At 31.0% G+C, this 18,652-nt stretch overlaps 1 protein-coding gene across 1 annotated transcript; it reads left to right on the top strand.

The window, feature by feature from the left end:
* The first annotated feature begins 445 nt into the window (after window positions 1–445).
* LOC107915870 (dCTP pyrophosphatase 1) lies at window positions 446–1,687 on the top strand. Its single transcript, XM_016845067.1, has 2 exons — window positions 446–662; window positions 1,372–1,687. Exons 1-2 carry the CDS (start codon window positions 525–527, stop codon window positions 1,603–1,605), a joined length of 372 nt encoding a protein of 123 aa, XP_016700556.1. The 5' UTR covers window positions 446–524; the 3' UTR covers window positions 1,606–1,687.
* The last annotated feature ends 16,965 nt before the right edge of the window (window positions 1,688–18,652 follow it).

The following is an 18,652-nucleotide window of genomic DNA, read 5'->3' as shown; positions in this document are numbered from 1 at the left end:
ATCAACCCCTTCTCCAAATTTGAATATATATATACAAACTTTGGTTTATAGTAGAGTTTATTGAGACTTGATGTCATTTGCCCAAGGGTTTTGGCTATAAACGTTCATTGATGCATCAGAATATAGCATCTACTTTTCTTTTACATATTTTTAAACCCAATGAACAGAAGAGATTGTGAGAAAGGAAAGCCTTGCTTTCAATTTCCATTTTTCCAATATTTTTCTTTTTCATTCACAAAATAAAATAGAAATGTTTCTAAGAAATGATTAAAAGGGAATATTCTAACTATAATTTCAGGTAGTGTGAAGTTGGCCATTTTGTGTATCGTGGGGCAGCAACGAATCTCATGTTTAAACCATGAATGAAGCATTTTTGCTTTTCAATTTAAAAATGCAAATTAGTTATGCACAAAATAGTACTTGAGAACACAATTGTACCGAAACTTCCTCCTTCAAAGCTATAAATCACCCATCTTAAACCATAAGAAGCCAAAAAAAAAAAAAGAAACAAGGGAAAGCAAAGCATGGGAGAAGAGAAAGAGAATGCACAAGAGAGAGTGGTTGACATTAGTCTCAAGGATCTCTCAAAGAAGCTTGAGGAATTTGCCAGGGTCAGAGATTGGGAGAAATACCACAGTCCTAGGAATCTACTTCTTGCTATGGTAATCACTTCATTATCACTCCTATTTAATTACTACATTTCATCTATAAAACAATAACAAACCCACTTCAATATCCATGGACATAGATATGGCTATGCTTTAGGCCATTATCTGCTGTTAAAGTACTTTACTCAAAGACAACAAGGTGGATGCCATTTCATTATTGGAGACACTGGGAAACATGTTTGGTTTAGAGTTTTTTCTTTTCCTTTTCCTCAGCATGTTTGATTTAGAATGTCAAAGCAACATGCTCATGTAAAAGTCTCTTTTTGCTCTTGAAACCCAAAACTCTTTATTTTTTCTGTAAAGTATGACACAAAAAGTATGTTGAGTTTGACTTTTCTATTGAGAGAAGTATTTGAAGTTCATCTTTTGAGTAGTTGCCTTGGATCTCGAATTGTTCGTATTATTTTAAGGATGTCTGTGTTCGGTTTTAGTTTCGAATTTTTGTTTTCTGATTTTAAGGAGTGCCTGAAGGGGTTCATAAAATTTATCGGAAGCGTCTAAGATCCACAGCAAAAATATTTTATTATTTTAACTTTAGTAAGATTCTAAGCCAAGCTCTTAAAAAATAAAAATAAAACCCGAAGTTAAAAATTTAATATAAACAAAAAAAAACAAGGTATACGACAGAAAAAAACAAAACAATTGAGCCCAACACTCACCTCAGTCCGAATAATGATTTTTTTTTTTCAATTATGGATTGTAGGTTGGAGAAGTAGGGGAGCTATCAGAGATATTCCAATGGAGAGGAGAAGTGGACAAAGGGTTGCCAAATTGGGAGGAATCAGAAAAAGAACATCTTGGGGAAGAACTTTCTGATGTACTTTTGTACCTCATTAGATTGTCTGATATTTGTGGCATTGATCTTGGTGATGCTGCTTCAAGAAAACTTGTTAAGAATGCCATCAAATATCCACCACCACCACCCAAGGTTTTATGAGTTGCCTTTGCTTTGCCTGCAACTTTGTATGAAACCACAATTTGATGGGTAAATATACAAAGAGACTCTATTTTAGGTATTAGATTTCTCTATTTCTTTTATTCAAAAAGTGAGTAAATTAGTCTCTATTACTTAGATCAAGAGTAAATTAAATTTTTCCTTTTAAAAGTTCATTCATTTTTACTATTAAAAATTAACATGACTGATAGAATAATCAAATAGTAATATATGATGTATTATGTGCACCTTATACAAACATATAGGGACCAATTTTAACGGTAGGTATAGATAAAAAAATTTAACAAAAAGATCAATTTATTTTTTGGTAAATTAATTTATTCAATTTTTTAATATAAAAAATAATATATAATTCAATTATTAATTCAAGGAATCCCATAATAATTTTATCCAAGGTTATAAGATATGCTTTTCGTTTTCGACTTTAGAATAGTACAACTATTGTGCAACTTCCTTTCTGTTTAGATAAGTCGTCACTAGAATTAAATACCCCCACTAACGCTGGGGTTTTCAAAATTTTTCTTCTAATTTATTTCATTAATAATAAAAATTAATTTCCAACTAAATTTATAATATATAATTGGTTAAAATCAGTGGAGAATCTTCAGTTCATTATATGGATTCTTAACTAGACTAATAATTTTAAATATATAACCTGAAAATTTTCTCAAGTTAATTAAAAATACTAAATTGTAAAAATAGAATGTCAGTAATGACAATATATCACAAAGAAAAGAGAAATAAAAATAAAGAACACACAGATTTTTACGTGGAAACCCTTTTGGGAAAAAAACCACGGGTAGAGGAGAAGAAAATTCACTATGTCGAATTCGAATAATTACAAGAAGAGTTGATTATGTCTATTTATAGGCTTGTAAAACTATATTCTAATAGAAGTGTGGTAATATTCAAATACCTTATTTTAATCAATATCAAATAGATGGAGTTTAATATGGTTTAAAAAACCTTATTCTAAAATAAAATAAAAGAAATGTAGTTCTATAGGGATTTTACTTTTATTTTATTTTACCACTGTATGTTATTTAAATAAGGATTCGGGTCACTTAATTCTAACATTCTCCACCTTGACACGAATTCTTAATGAACAAGTTCTTCATCGCGAACTCTCAACGAACAAGTTCTCCACCTCTTCCATAAAACCCCTTAAGGGTTTAACTTCAACAATGAACACAAATCAAGTCTAAGCAATGCTCAAACTTGGTTATAGGAAGTGACTTAGTCATTATATCTGCAGGATTTTCATGAGTACTAATTTTGCTCACAACAATATCACCATGAGCAATAATATCACGAACAAAATGATACCGAACATCAATGTGTTTTGTTCTCTCATGAAACATTTGATCTTTTGCAAGGAATATGGCACTCTGACTGTCACAAAATACTGTATTGATTTGAAGGTCTTCATCGAGTTCACTAAAGAGTCCCTTCAACCAAATAGCTTCTTTACAAGCCTTAGTAATCGTCATGTACTCAGCTTCAGTGGTAGACAAAGCAATTGTAGTTTGCAAAATGGTTTTCCAACTGATTGCACAACCTCCGATTGTAAAGACATAACCTGTAAGAGATTTTCTTCTATCAAGGTCTCCAGCAAAATCAATACCAACATATCCAATGACTCCATCTCTAGTTCTTCCAAACTGTAAGCAAACATCAGTAGTACCTCGTAAGTATCTTAAAATCCACTGAACTATTTTCCAATGTTCTTTCTCAGTATTCGCCATGTATCTACTAACTACACTGCTGCATATGATAAATCTAGACGTGAACAAACCATACCATACATGAGAGATCCCACTGCACTAGAGTATGGAACATGTGACATGTACTCAATCTCATCATCTGATTGTGGGGACAAAGCCGATGAAAGTTTGAAATGGGTTGCTAAAGGAGTACTAACAGGCTTAGCACTCTGCATATTGAACCTGTAAAGAACTTTCTCAATGTACCCCTTCTGACTTAGTTACAATTTACTTGCTTTTCTATGTCTGAGAATCTTCATACCAAGTATCTTCTTTGCTGGTCTCAAATCTTTCATCTCAAATTCTTCACTTAGTTGGGATTTGGCATTTCTTATCTCTCCTTTATCTTTTGCTGCTATCAACATGTCATAAACATAAAGGAGTAGATATACAAAAGAACCACCACTGTTTTTCTTAAAGTAAACACAATTGTCAAAACTACTTTTGAAACAATAAGAAGTCATAAAGGAATCAAACCTCTTGTACCACTGTCTTGGTGACTGTTTCAAACCGTAAAGGGACTTTTTCAGCAAGCAAACAAAGTCCTCTCTTTCTGAGACTGTAAAACCCTCTGGTTGTTGCATGTAAATATCCTCCTCAAATTCTCCATGCAAAAATACAGTTTTTACATCTACCTACTCAAGCTCCAAATCATGCATGGCCACAATACCAAGCAAAGCTCGAATCGAACTATGCTTCACAACTGGGGAGAACACATCTGTGAAATCCACTCCTAGAATTTGACTGTAACCCTTTGCAACAAGCCTTGATTTATATATGGGTTCTTCAACTCCTAGAGTCCCCTCTTTCTTTTTAAACACCCATTTACAATGGACAACCTTTTTACCTTTAGGAAGTTTCACAAGATCCCATGTTTTATTTTTGTGGAGTGATTTCATCTCCTCTTTCATATCAAACATCCACTTTTCTGAGTCTTCACAACTAACTGCCTCAGAATAATTAGATGTCTCTTGGTTTGCATCTATATTGTAATATCCCGAAAATTACTACTGTAATACCCCGAAAATTACTACAGTAAGAAAGTAGGTATCCATGATAGTAAAATAAGGAAATAAAGTGACAAAAAGGGAAATTTTGAGTTATGGCAACATTGGGAATTATATTATGACATATTAATTCAAGAAAGGATTAAATCGCAAAAGTGAGAAAAGTTTTGTTACCCAAGAGTAAATACTTAAAATTTGAGGGGTTAAAGTGTAAATACAAAAAATTTGAAGGACCAATAGTGTAAATATTTTAAGGGTGGAATAATTTAGAAACTAAGGAAAATGGATGAATTAGGACCAAATTGAAAAGGTGAAGTATTTTGAGGGACTAAAGCACAGTTTTACCAAATTAAGTGATGACTCAATGATGTAATTTTTAAAGATTATGAAGGGCAAAATGGTCAATTAGAAGAGAGAGAAATCTAGAAGGCAATGATAATGTTGGTGATATTTTAGATTAATTAATTAATTAAATATTAGTTTATTAATATTTTAATTTGATTTTTAAATGATATTTTATTATTTTATTATTATTCTATTTAGTATATATATGGAAAGAAAGATGAAGAATCTTCATCTTCTTCCATGCAACCAACGTGAGAAGAGAGGAAAAGAAAGAAAGTTTTGCTTTCTTTACAATTTGGTCCTTCGACCAAAAATTTACCATTTTCACTTAGAAATCAAAAGAATTTCCATAGCTTCCACGAGAGAAAAATAACAAGGAGACAACAGGGAGCTAGAATATCAAGTTAGATTCAAGAAATAGAAGCTGGAGGAGAGAGAAAATCAAGTTAAAGATTGAAATCAACAACACAAGGTAAGAATATCAAGATTTCAATATATTTTTAAGTTTGATATTATTGAAAAAGCATGGAAATAATGTTATAGTAGAGTTTTCTTATATAAGGTCTTATGTTCTTGATATATTAGTGAAGAAAAATAAGTGAAAGTGATGGGAAATATTATAGAGAAAGGGAATAAGGGAGTTATACACCTAGTAATCAACATTTTGCACTAAAACAGTTTTGGATAGCAGCAGTAGTCTAATTTTGAAAAATCACCATAAATTGTGAAAATTGAATTATAGGATGAAAAAAATATGAAATTAAATCGTATTGATTCTAGTTTCTCATGGAAGAAACGGTGTAAGCAATGGAATTTTAAATAATGAGTTATAATAAATTTTGTGAGATAAGGTCAGAATGATTTTGGGTTCCCCTGTTCTGACTTTGAAAAATCATCAAAAATTGGTTAAAAAATTATTAGGGGCTGAAATTTATATTTTTAAAATATTTAATGAGTATATTTTCAATATAAATAGACGGGAACATTATCCAAATCTTGTACGAGGAGATAATTAATTTTTAGTGAAGAAGGGTCAAAACTGTCAGACAACAGAATAGGGATGAATTTAAAGAATAAACTGTACTTATTGGCTAAACCAAAAATTCTGAAAATTTTATGGTAAAAAGATATGTGAGTCTAGTTTTATATAAAAAATTTTGGATCTTAATTATGATTTCTTTAGCTTAAGATATAAATAATTTTGTGACAATGACTCAAGTGGACAGCTTTGAATGAACAAATAAATAAATAGTGAAATTATAGATAATGTTACATATAAGCATGTTATATACATTAAGGATGTGGAATGGAGAGGAGGAGAAAAATATATGATTATTCAACTAGCATGAGTTTTCATTAAAAATGGCTAATTTGCATGTTTTAGGTTCAGGGACTAAATTGAATAAAAGTAATATTTTAAGGGTAAATTTGTAAAAATGTCAAAAAGTGACCAAATTGCATGAAATGAATTGTTTTATTATTTAAATTAATAAATTGAATGAAATATTAATTTATATCAAAATTGAGTGTAAATTCGAGGAAAATAGAAACTTACCAAAATGTCCTTGAATTTTGGTATTTCTGCAATTTAGCCTGGTAAGTTTGTGTAACTTGAATTATATTCTTAGATGAATGAAATATATATATTGGATTGAGAAATTGATTTGAATTGTGAACATGAGAAATTGTGAATTGAATGAAATGGAAATGAAGCTTTGAATTATATGTGTAAATATCGGGTCTCGTAGGCCCTATTTGTTATGAATATAATACTTCCAGGATATGTTGTAAAGAATTATAAAAGAACGTTAATAATTTAAAAGTTTTACTTCGGATGAAATTTTGTAACTCGGTTTAATACGTATGCAAATGTATGTCTTCTAGTAATGCCTCGTACCCTATTCCGGCGTCGAATACGGGTTAGGGGTGTTACAATGTGACATCGCCAGATTCGGTCATAACGTTTAGACCAGGTTTGGGGTGTTACATATATCTTCAGCCAAATTTAAAGCATAAGCAACTAGATCAGCCTCGGTATACTTCTTTGGAGGTTTAATTTCTCTTCTAGTTCTGTTTTTGGCGATAGAGTATTGTGGTGAAGAAATAACTCTTTTCTGAATTTTTGTACTGGCTTGAGAAGTCGACTCTGTTGTAGATTCTGGATTAATCTGATGTTCCATCTACTTTTGATTTTCTTTATTGGAAGAGCCTTTAAGAGATAAGTTAGGTAGAATAACAGTTTCATCAAAAACAACATCTCTGCTAATCGCAACTTTTCTATTTTTAGGATACCATAACTTATACCCTTTTACACCAGCTTTATAACCAAGAAAAACACATTTAATGGATCTCGGTTCCAATTTTCCATTATCAACATGAGCATACGCAGGACACCCAAAGATCTTTAAATTAGAATAATCAACAAGATTACCAGACCATACCTCTTGTGGAGTCTTTTTCTCAATGGCAACGGATAGAGATCGACTGATCAAAAAACATGCAGTAGAGGCTGCTTCGGCCCAAAATGACTTTGGAAAGTTGGCATTTGACAACATACATCGAACCTTCTCCATGATTGTTCTATTATTCGTTCTACAACTCCGTTTTGCTGTGGAGTATGACGAACTATCAAGTGTCTCACGATCCCTTCTGACTTGCACAATTTATTAAACTCATCAGAATAGAACTCTAAGCCATTGTTTGTGCGGAGGTACTTTATTTGTTTTCCCATCTATTTTTCAATCATAGTTTTCCAAGACTTAAATGCGAAAAACAAATCACTTTTTTGCTTCAGGAAGAACGCCTAAACTTTTTTAGAAAAATCATCAATAAAAGTTAGCATGTAATTATTTCCACCTCTCGAAGGTACTCTAGATGGCCCTCACAGATCAGAATGAATATACTCCAGTGTTCCCTTCATGTTATGGATTCCTCTGGTGAATCGAACTCTCTTTTGCTTCCCAAAAACGCAGTGCTCACAAAACTTTAGTTTGCAAATTCCTTGCCCATCAAGAAGTCCTCTTTTGATCAATTCTGCCATGTCATTCTCACTCATATGCCCTAGGAGTATATGCCAAATTTTAGTAATATCATCATCTGACAAGGAAAAGGAAGCGATAGTTGCATTATCAGTAACAGTAGAACCCTGCAAAACATATAACATTGCAGTCTTTCTCTGCCCTTTCATCACAATGAGGGAACCTTTGGAAATCTTCAAAACCCCACTTTCAGCTGTGTATCTGTACCTTTTTGAATTAAGAATACTCAACGAAATTAAAGTTCTCTTCAATTCTGGAACATGTCACATGTCACCAAGTGTTCAGACAACTCCGTCAAACATTTTAACTTTAATCCTTCCAACACCTGCAATTTTACATGAAGCATTATTTCCCACCAAAACAACACCTTCAAACACTATTTCGTAAGTTGTAAACCAATCCTGATTGGGACTCATGTGGAAGGTGCAGCCCGAATCAAGGATCCACTCCTCTCTCACTTTAGAATTGTTGACAGAAGCAACTAGAAGTTCACAATTGCTGCAGTCTTCTATAACATCAGCTTCACTGGAATTTTCTGGTTGTTTTCCATTTTGATTCACAGCCTCCCTTTTGATCTTGTTTTGTAGCTTATAACACTTAGATTTAATGTGCCCTTTCTTCTTGCAAAAGTTACAAGTTTTATCTTTGTTTGAAGACTCCGATCTACCTTTAGATTTACCGCGAGGATTCCGTTCTTGTGTCTTTCCACAATCATCATCAACATTCCGATTTTGTCTCCCACGAATAATGAGACCCTCTCCTTCAGAGTCGATTTTAACCAAAGATTCTTCATCTTACCATACAAGGTCAAAGAATCATAAACCTCATCAACTATGAGAGACTCAAGACTATATAAAATCATGTCTCTAAAGGTTGAATAAGACGAGGGCAACGAACAAAGTAGAATCAACCCTAGATCTTCCTTATCATATTGAACCTCCATGGCTTCCAAGTTTGAGAGAATTTCTTTAAACACTATTAAGTGTTCGTGCACAGACGCACCTTCCTCCAAGCAATGAGCATAAAGACGTTGCTTCATATGCAGTTTACTGGTTAGATTTTTTAAAATACATATTTGTTCATGCCTCTTCCATAATCCAGCGGCGGTCTTCCTCTTCATCACATCCTGCAAAATTTCATTAGACAAATGCAAATGTAAATGTGTTAACGCCTTTCGATCATTGTGCTTCTTCTCTTCCTCTGTCAATGTCGAAGACATCTTATCTACCCCTAGCAGGGCTTCCTCTAAGTCCATCTGTGCAAGAACTGTCTGTATCTTTATCTGCCACAACGCGAATCTGGTGTTGCTATCCAACAGTAGAATTTTATACTTCAAAGACATCATTACCGTGATTAAGATGAACAACCCAGAAGCTTGGATACCAATTTGTAAAAATAGAATGTCGCTAATGACAATATATCGCAAAGAAAAGAGAAATAAAAATAAAGAACACACAGATTTTTATGTGAAAACCCTTTTGGGAAAAAAACCATGGGTAGAGAAGAAGAAAATTCAATATGTCGAATTTGAATAATTACAAGAGGAGTAGATTATGTCTATTTATAGGCTTGTAAAATCATATTCTAATAGAGTGTAGTAAGATTGAAACACCTTATTTTAATCAATATCAAATAGATGGAGTTTAATAAGGTTTAAAAAACATTATTCTAAAATAAAATAAAATAAGTGTAGTTCTATAGGGATTTTACTTTTATTCTATTTTACCACTGTATTTTATTTAAATAAGGATTCGAGTCACTTAATTTTAACATAAATAAATCTGTAAGCAAATACAAGATGATAAAATTTAAAGTTTAAACACATTATTATAAATAAATAAATCAAGGTTTAAATCTGTTAATTTTTTTTTATTTTTTGAAATTTTAGTTTTAATTTTTATATTTTAATTTTGAGACATTGAATTTCTATATTCTTTTATTTAAAAATTTCCATCCGTTCATCTAATTTTATTGTTAAAGTTACTGATATTAAAGGAAAATTAACTTTTTAACTATTAGCATTTATAGTTTTTTGTCAGTTTAATCATTGCCATTTGAAGTACATAAAAGATTTTACAAAAAATAATTCTTTTCATACTTAAAATAACAATATAAAAATATAAAAATTTATCATTTTTAAAATATAAAAAATACTTTAAAAAATAAAATTATGAAAAAAAACTCTTTAAAATTCCAAAAAGATCAAAATATAAAATGATTTCAAAATATAAAAAAATTTCAAAATTCAATGTTATATAAACCAAATCGGACCGACCTGTTGGACTGAAACCAGATGGTATCAGTTCAAGGATAGATAAAATATCAATTGACTCGCAAGCCAACACTGACTAGTTGGACCGAACTAAAAACTGATTGAACTGATAGTTGAACCAATTTCGAATTGGTTCAATCACTTAGTTCTCAAAAGGGCTGGCTCGATTGCTTTAAAGCAAAAAAAAATTAGTAAAAAAAAATAAATTGGTTCAACCACTAGTTCAACTAGTTTTTTTTAACTCAATTCAACTAGTTCGTACTGATTCGTGGGTCAATCGATTTTTATAATTTTTAAACTCTTTTAGCCCTCAACATTTATATTTGTCGTTTGTCAATTTGGTTCATACTCTTTAAAAGTATGTAAATTTTCTTTAAAAATTTTAAAATTATTTTTTTTCATATTTTAAACAAAAAATTAAAAAATTTATGAAAAAATAATAACTCTTTAAATTTAAAAAAATAAAAAGAAATTTTTTAAAATATAAAAAAAATTCAAAATTCAATGTTATTTAAACAGGACCAGACTAGTTGGATCAAGAATAGGCTAGGGAATTAGTCCAGTGAAAAGTAAATGTAACACCTCTTATCTGTCTCGACATACGGTACGAGTAGGAAGTGCTAACAAAACACTTCATATTTAAATAAAAACTTTTCTTTTAATAAAAACTATTTTACTACTTTATAAAATTCCTTGATGGCCTGTTTGGAAATCATGATTTGGGTAAAACAAAACTTTGGATTTGGATTTTAAAATCTAAATTCTTTTTTGGATAACAAATAAAAAAATTATATTTGAATTTGGGCAAATCTAAGTCCAATTTCATAAGAGTTAAATTTCCAATTCTAAAATCCATTTTAGAACTTGAAATTTTCAAATTGATTAAAAAACACGGGAACCTTTTTATTCTCTCTTCTTTCATATTTCCTTCAAAATCCAAGCAATAAGTAATTAATTTTACTTATAATATATCATCAACGAAACTCAAGGTTTTTAGACTAGATCGGTGGGCAAACCGGTCAGACCATTGATTTTCGGTTCAACTGGTTTGACTAATCCAACCAATTTGATTGAATAAATATTAAAAATAAAAAATTGAAAAAACCAGTTCAATCGATTCGATTGGTCCAACTGTTTCAAAGGTCAGCCAGTCTGACCCATTATTCCAAACTAGTACCTCGATCAATTTCCAATCCAATCGGCCTGACTAGTCGATCTAGTTTGGTTCTGAAAGCAATAATGAAGTTTCATGCATTAAATTTAATAAAATAAAAATATTTGAAATTCTATTTTAGACCATAATTTCTACAATTTTAATTTATAAACCCTTGATATTTAATTTATACACCCATGAATTTTAATTTACACCTAAGTAAGTCAACTTATTTAAATACAAATAAAATTATATGATTTAATTAAAGTGTAAAATAGGGGTGAGCGTTCGATTGAATCGAATGAAAAAATTTTGAGTTAATCGAGTTGACTAATCCTATTTTATCATCCTAACTCAATTTGAAATTTTCTTGAATCGAGTTGAGTGAGATGCAATTCGAATCGAATCGAATATATTAGTTCGAGTTAAATTAAAAAAAATGATTTTGGGTCTTTGTAAACTGTCACCCACCATAATCAAATTTATTATTAACTTTCACCTCCTCATAATTTATTTATTAATCTTTTATATACGAGTTAACTTCTTTGCTTGCTTAGTTGCTTCAATTATCTTATGATTTTTGTTACTACATATTTTGAAATTAAAAATATATTAAATATAAAAAATATGATTTTTTTAAATAAAAGTTATGGCATCATCAATAATTCAATTTTAACAGAAATTTATAAAGATTCAATACGATTAAAAAATTCAATAATATAAATAGTACAAAATTTGAAATTTAATTTAATGATATAAATAGTAGATATAAATAAAATTATTACTATTTAGGTTCAGAGATTTTTTGGATGATTTTTTATTTTGGGGTAAAGGGTGAAAAGTAAATGTTTAGGGGGAAAATAAAAAATTTTGAGGGTTAGGGGAGTAAAATTTTGGGAGGAAAATAAAAGGGGGGAAATATTAAAAAAAAATTGGGGGGAGGGGAATGGGTTTGAAGTAGTGGGGGCGGGATGGGAGGGGGTAAAAGTTTTGGGGGGAAAGTGTGAGGGATTAAAAGTATTGGGGAAAAGTAAAAAGGTTTGGGGATTTGGGGTAAAAATGTAAAATATTATAGTTTGGTATTTGGTTTATTTGAACTATTCGAATTATTCGAGCATTAAACTCAATTCGAACTCAAAATTTGAAAAAAATTTGAGTTGACTCGAATAACTCGATTCGTTTAACTCAAAGATTGAAATAAAGAGTTCTTTGTAATTTTTTAACCAAAAAATTTATGAAAAATATAAAATGGGAAAGTTACACTCTATTGGGCAATGTGTAATTTTAAAAAAAAATTCCTTGAAAGAATATACAGAAGCAATTAATTTCATACTAAATTGTTTATAATAAAATAGAAAAAACAATTTTCATTCAAGTTCAAGGTTTTCATAATCGAATGAGGATTGAAACGGTTAAGGTATTGGTTTGTTAGTCCAACTGTACGAGTGGTTCGATTGGTACAATTGGTTTGACCAGTCTGCCTTGTTACATTAAATAAAAATAAAAAAGTAAAAAATGAAGAAATTCTAGTTCAATTGGTTCAGTCGTCCAATCAACTGATTTTTTGTTTTATTCAATTGACTCGTGCTAGTTCCTAGGCCAATTAGTCTAATGCCTTCCTTAGAGCTAAGAATCCTAGACCAGTACCTTGATTAATTCTCGGTCCGACCGATCAGTTTGATCTGGTTCAAACAACTATGTTCAAAATCCTCCTAAATAATTTAATTAAAAAAGTTTTTAAAACTTAGAATTAGTTAAAATCTAAACTCAAATTTGAATCATCTAAACAATCAAGTCAAAATAATTCAATATCTAGAATTTCAAATATTTGTATTCTCAAACAAAAAAATTGAAAATAATGAATTCATAAATCATAAATTTCAAAGCTAAAATTTTGAAATCCAAATTTCATTTTCCAAAATAATTTTCACAATTTAAGAAAGAATCAAATATGATTTGGAATAATTATTGGTCATTTCATTCTTACGAGGGCACATCCAAATCATAAAATAGTTGTTGAAGCTCGTTGGCTTAAAAAAATGATATTCATGTTAAGAAAAATAGAAGTTCTATCAAGAGTTAAATTTTCAAATAATTTGAATAAATAGTAAAAAATAATATAAAATCATTTTTGAAGATTTTAAAATAAACTTGAAACCATTTAGAAATGTTTTTCGGGTGATCGGAGGTGCCCAAGGTCAATTACAAGCCTCAAAGGGCTCAAAACGGCTAAAACAATGTAGTGGCCCTATCCAAGGGCCTATATATTAGTACCTAAAGTCTAGGTATCGGTACCTAGGGCTCTTTACTATACACTTTGGCATTCTGCTAAATTGGGGTGCAATACCCTTGGCAAGTGCGCTAAACCCTAGGCTTCTAAAGCTTAAAATCAGCCCAAAAACACTTAAAATCATCCATAAACATGTCCATAATATCTCCATATGTTCCAAAACATTAAAATCATTTTCAAAACTCATTTAAAATCTAAATAAAAATCATAAATACATTCGATTCAAATAATGAAAAAAGCTTAAATAATTACATTAAAACGATTTGAATTTCAAGTCAAAATTTTCAATTACCATATTCAAGTTAAACCCTGTATGTACATGCCAGAATCCTTGTACATAACACTAATATAAATATATTACAACCTCAATCGTAATATGATGCGAAGCTCCCAAGCTCGGTCCTTAATCTTCTTACTAAACTCATTACCTACACAATTTAAACCACTAACGTGTGAGCTTAAAAAGCTCAGTAAGTATTCAATGATAAGCCTACTTATCCCATCCTAATAATATACATGTTGAGCCCCTTAGCATACATTATTCAAATTCCATTTTCATCATACTTAGCTATTTTTAGCAAATTCAAGTTCAATTACCAAATTATGAACCTCAACTCATTGGTTATTAGTTCTTTAAAAATCTGCATGGAGAATTCATGTTCAAGATTACCAATATTGTCCAATCTAAATCTATAGCCTTTTTTATCTTAACTTTCTAGCTTATCCACATGTGAGTTCCACTTATGGCTATGATTTCATTATGCAAGTCAATTTTTTCCTCATTTGTTTCCCTATTATGAACACAATTTATTTGTTTCCCTAGACACACAAATAACCAATTCTTTCCTACTTAGAATTCATATCTTTCCCCACCTCAAAATCCCAATAGAATTAGAATTCCACCATCTTTTTTCTTATTTTCCTAATTAGATTTTTATATTGTCCCGTTTCAAATCCTAATAGAATTTGCTCTCAATCTTTCTATTTCTTCTCTTTTTATTTTCTTTCTCTTTTCTTTACACCATATTTTCATCCTAATAGTTATTGATTATTTTATTTTCCCAAATTAAATAATTCCTCGTTTAATCGTTTTTCTATCAATTTTGTAATTGCCATCAATAGCATCCCAATCTTTGCCAAAAGACGATAAGTACACCTTATTTCCAATTAATAGATCTTGTATTTTCGTAATATTACTATCCAACGCTAATCTTTCATTTGATTAATCAATCATTTACAGTTATTGCCAAATCGTTTGATTATCTTATCAAATCTTGAAACCAACCATTAATTCGCGTGTAAATGTAGTTTGAAGGACCGAATTTAGGTGAATCAGACCAAAAGCAAGCGTAAGGAATGCCGATCGGACCCTCGGTGAAAGGTGTGTGTTCTTTACCAAGTGAATCGAGGCAAACCGTGTGTAGGTTTAAGGCAACACGGTCTTCCACATGAGCGTGTAGACTACACGACCACCACACGACCCTGTGCTACTATTTCATTAAGGTACTTCAATTTTTACACGATGAAGAACCATCCACACGGCTTGCCACACGACCATGCCTATCTTCTAGGGTAATTTTAATGTTTACCACACGGCCACAATTTGTTATACGGTTTGGCCACATGCCATGTAACACTTCTATACGACCTTTAGTGTCTTACACGGCCTAGCCACATGGTCGTGTAACCTTTGTTTTACAGTTTTGCCCAAAATTTTGTGAATTGTTCTATTTAGTCTCTGTATAGTCCTCGAACTATTTTTAAAGTTTTATTTCACCCAATTGAATACTTGATAATATGTATATTGGAATCCATGATCTGAGTGACTCAATTACTATTGTTATATGCATGATATGTGTAAAATACATGTCTATTGTATTTGTATTACTGATTGCATGTTCAGCATGTCTTTTGATTGCATGTTCAGCATGTCTTTTGATACTGTTAAATTGAATACATGATAAGCATGTCTTTTGCTACTGTATTGATATGTGATATAAGCATGTCTATTGCTACCATATTTGATACGAGTCGCAAGGCCCAAAATCAGGCTCCTGAACGTGATGGGCTCAAATTTTCTCAAGGCCTAATAGTGAGGTCGAAGGCCAAGCAAATCTGAGCAAGATTGAACAGGACCATCCAATACTTCATTACCAAGGCCTTAGATGCGCACACGATTGAAAAAGAAAATCAAGATTCACTTTTTTATTTTCAAGAAAATTAAGAAACTGAATCTTGGTCCAATTTTGCTATTTCAGACAATTTTAATAATCAAGAAAATCAAGATTCCAAATCTTGGAAATCTTGGTCTAATAAACTGAATCTTGCAGCCAAGGCACATTGGATTTCATGTACAAGCTTGAACGACCCAATTTTGAGAGCAAACAGATCACAAGACAAATTTCTTGAAAAAATGGCACAATAAGATGTCTACAATCCCATCCTCAAGTTTGGAAAATAATTTAATTGAATATCAGGCCAAATTATCAAAGTGGCCTAAATTGTAAAATATTTAAACTATAGGTCCAATTTTATTTTAATAGGTAGATTATCATGTAAGAATTCAGCCAAGGAGGCCATTTAATTCCTTTGACTGAATTCTCATTAAAAGTCCACACTTAGAATTATTTTATTTTTTTATTTGATGAGTTGTCATGTCAGTTATTCCATTAAGGTTTGGAAAACTTATTTTAAGGGCTTATAGCTAGCATAGACGTCCGCCTTTATAGATGAACAATTGATTTTTGTTTTTTTAAGTTAATAATAATTCTCTTTGAGTTTTTCTTCAAGAATAGTTCTTGAGTTTCTTTTAGACGTTGTTTTAACAATCTTTTAGGTTGTGGGAATCATTTTCAAGCTTTTTCTTGCCAAGATCTCCTTCTTGGAGGGGGAATCAGAGCCATTGAAAGGAGTTGTGGATTCTTAATGGTTCCAAGGCTTCTTATGATGCCATCTTCACTTTTTTAGCATTAATTTATTGTTTCTTATTTATTTTAATTTAGTTCTTGTTGTTTTGGTTTACTGATTTTATTGATTTTCTTTCTAGGTTAAAATTTCTTCAAGAGAGACGTTCTCCTATCTTGTTCCATCAAGAAACACATCAAAATTAGGAGTTTTAATATTTTCTTATTGTTCCAAACATTCTTGCACAAAACAGTTTTCTTTTATCTTTAAAATCACTTCTAACAAATTCGTTTTGAGTTTTGTTTTCCAAATCTGGTTGGGGTGTTTTCTTAAGGTCCAAGGATGATTTCTTTCCATCCAAGAAACCCTAATTCACTCTCTATTGGACCCTTTTCCAGCCAGTTCATCTTTCTTTTGTTTTAAGTTTGTTTGATTGTTTTTTGTGCCAACTAATTTATTTTTGTTATTTCTCGTTTCCGTTTACGTTCGTCTAGATATTAGGATACATCCGCCACTTGGAACAAACTTTACGATTCTCTTTCGCATTCATCTACCTCATTTCTTATCAGTATTGATATGTTATAAGCGAATTGATATGTTATAAGCATGTCATATTACATTGCATGGGGTGCGACGATATGATCAAAGGAAGTGTGAGCAAGTTATCTACACCAATGAGTGATTTATCTCGACCGATGAGTGGTTTATCCACAACATACTAGTAGCTTTTATCTGCACCAATGACTAGTTTATCCACAATGTACTAGTAGCTTTTATCTGCACCGATGAGTGGTTTATCCACACCGTACTAGCAGCTTGTTTGCAAACTTTTTATCAAAAACTCTTATGGTTCATCTACTATTTTTATTACTAGCAGTTCATCTACGACGACCAGTAGTTCATCCACAACGTGGTGTAAGCTTTTTCTTTTAAGATTTAACTTTCTCTAAACTAAAAAAAAAACCCTTGCTAAAGATGATGATTTATAAGAAGATTCAATCTTATGGAATAGTCTTTTAAAAGATTTTAGCAAAATCTCAAGATGGGTGTTGAGATTTTTGAAGGGATTGAAAGAAAAACTTGCAAACAATTGCAAAAAAGAATGGAGAAAACCTCCATGGGTGAGCTTAGAATGTACGAGTTGATGGAGGTTTATTTTTCTCTATTTTTTTCTTTAAAAATCATGCAAATGGGCTTCTAAGCCCACACACAAAAAATTCAAAGCCAAGTTCACTAATTGAAGCCCAATTTCTAGAGGTGAATCTAGGGGGTTGGTAAGGGGCCTGACCCCCTATAAAATGGAAAATTTCTATTTAGGACTTTTAATTTTTTTTTAATTTTATATTAATAAAGGTAAAATTGCACTTTTGATAAAGAGTGAGACGGATGAATGTGGAAGCGGATCGTAAAGTTTGTCAAAGTCGCGCATTTGACTTAGGGCTCTAGACGTTCGAAAAGAAACTTGAATTTTTAACACAACCTGAAACGCAATCAAATCCAAGTTAGATAAAATAATTAAAATAAATAACTAAGATAATTAGAATAGAATAATAAATCTACGATTAGAACAATAAGGAAGAAAATAAAGAAGATAAATGGAAAGATAGAACGTGGTATGTAGAAGTCCTAAGAAGCCTTGGAAGCACGAAGAATCCACAACCCCCTTCAAGCGGCTCTAGTTTCCCCTCCAAGAAAGAAAACTTGGCAAGAAAAATTTTGAAGATGATCCCCACAATTTAAAAATATTGTTAAAACTCTTCTAAACGAAACTCAAGAGAAATTCTTAAAAAAAAAACTCAAAGAGAATTTATAAACTTAAAAGAGAAGTTGAATAATAATGAATTGAATCAATTGTGTTCAATGCAAATGCCTATATATAGGCTAGCTAAATAAATCTAAATAAAAACCTTAAGTATACTAGAACTCTAATTTAATCTAAACAAGAAGTAGTTTTAAACTAAACTTTTTTGTTAACATAAAACTCCTAAATAACTTAAAATACTTAATAATTATAAAAAATTCAGAATAAAATAATAAGAGTGATAAATACAATATTGGGGTCATATATAATAAAAATTAAGCCTAAAACCAGAACCCAGTATGATTTAAACTCGAATTAAAAGCCTGAAATTCGTAATTCCCGTTATCATCCCATTCAGAAATTCTGCTTGCGCAATCTTCACTGAAACAGTCATAACTTGAGATCCCAAACTCAAAATTGAGTGATTCAAAATGTGTTTCGAAGCTAAGAGATAAA

Source organism: Gossypium hirsutum, chromosome D10 (genome assembly GCF_007990345.1).
Source record: "Gossypium hirsutum isolate 1008001.06 chromosome D10, Gossypium_hirsutum_v2.1, whole genome shotgun sequence".
NCBI lineage: Eukaryota > Viridiplantae > Streptophyta > Magnoliopsida > Malvales > Malvaceae > Gossypium > Gossypium hirsutum.
This window is presented reverse-complemented; position numbering and strand designations above follow the sequence as displayed.

What these genes read in the sequence shown, in the direction of transcription:
- LOC107915870 (XM_016845067.1), top strand. Translation starts at nt 525, where the DNA reads ATGGGAGAAGAGAAAGAGAATGCACAAGAGAGAGTGGTTGACATTAGT. An exon ending in GGAATCTACTTCTTGCTATG is followed by an intron (nt 663 to 1,371) that starts GTAATCACTTCA and finishes TATGGATTGTAG; the next exon opens with GTTGGAGAAGTAGGGGAGCT.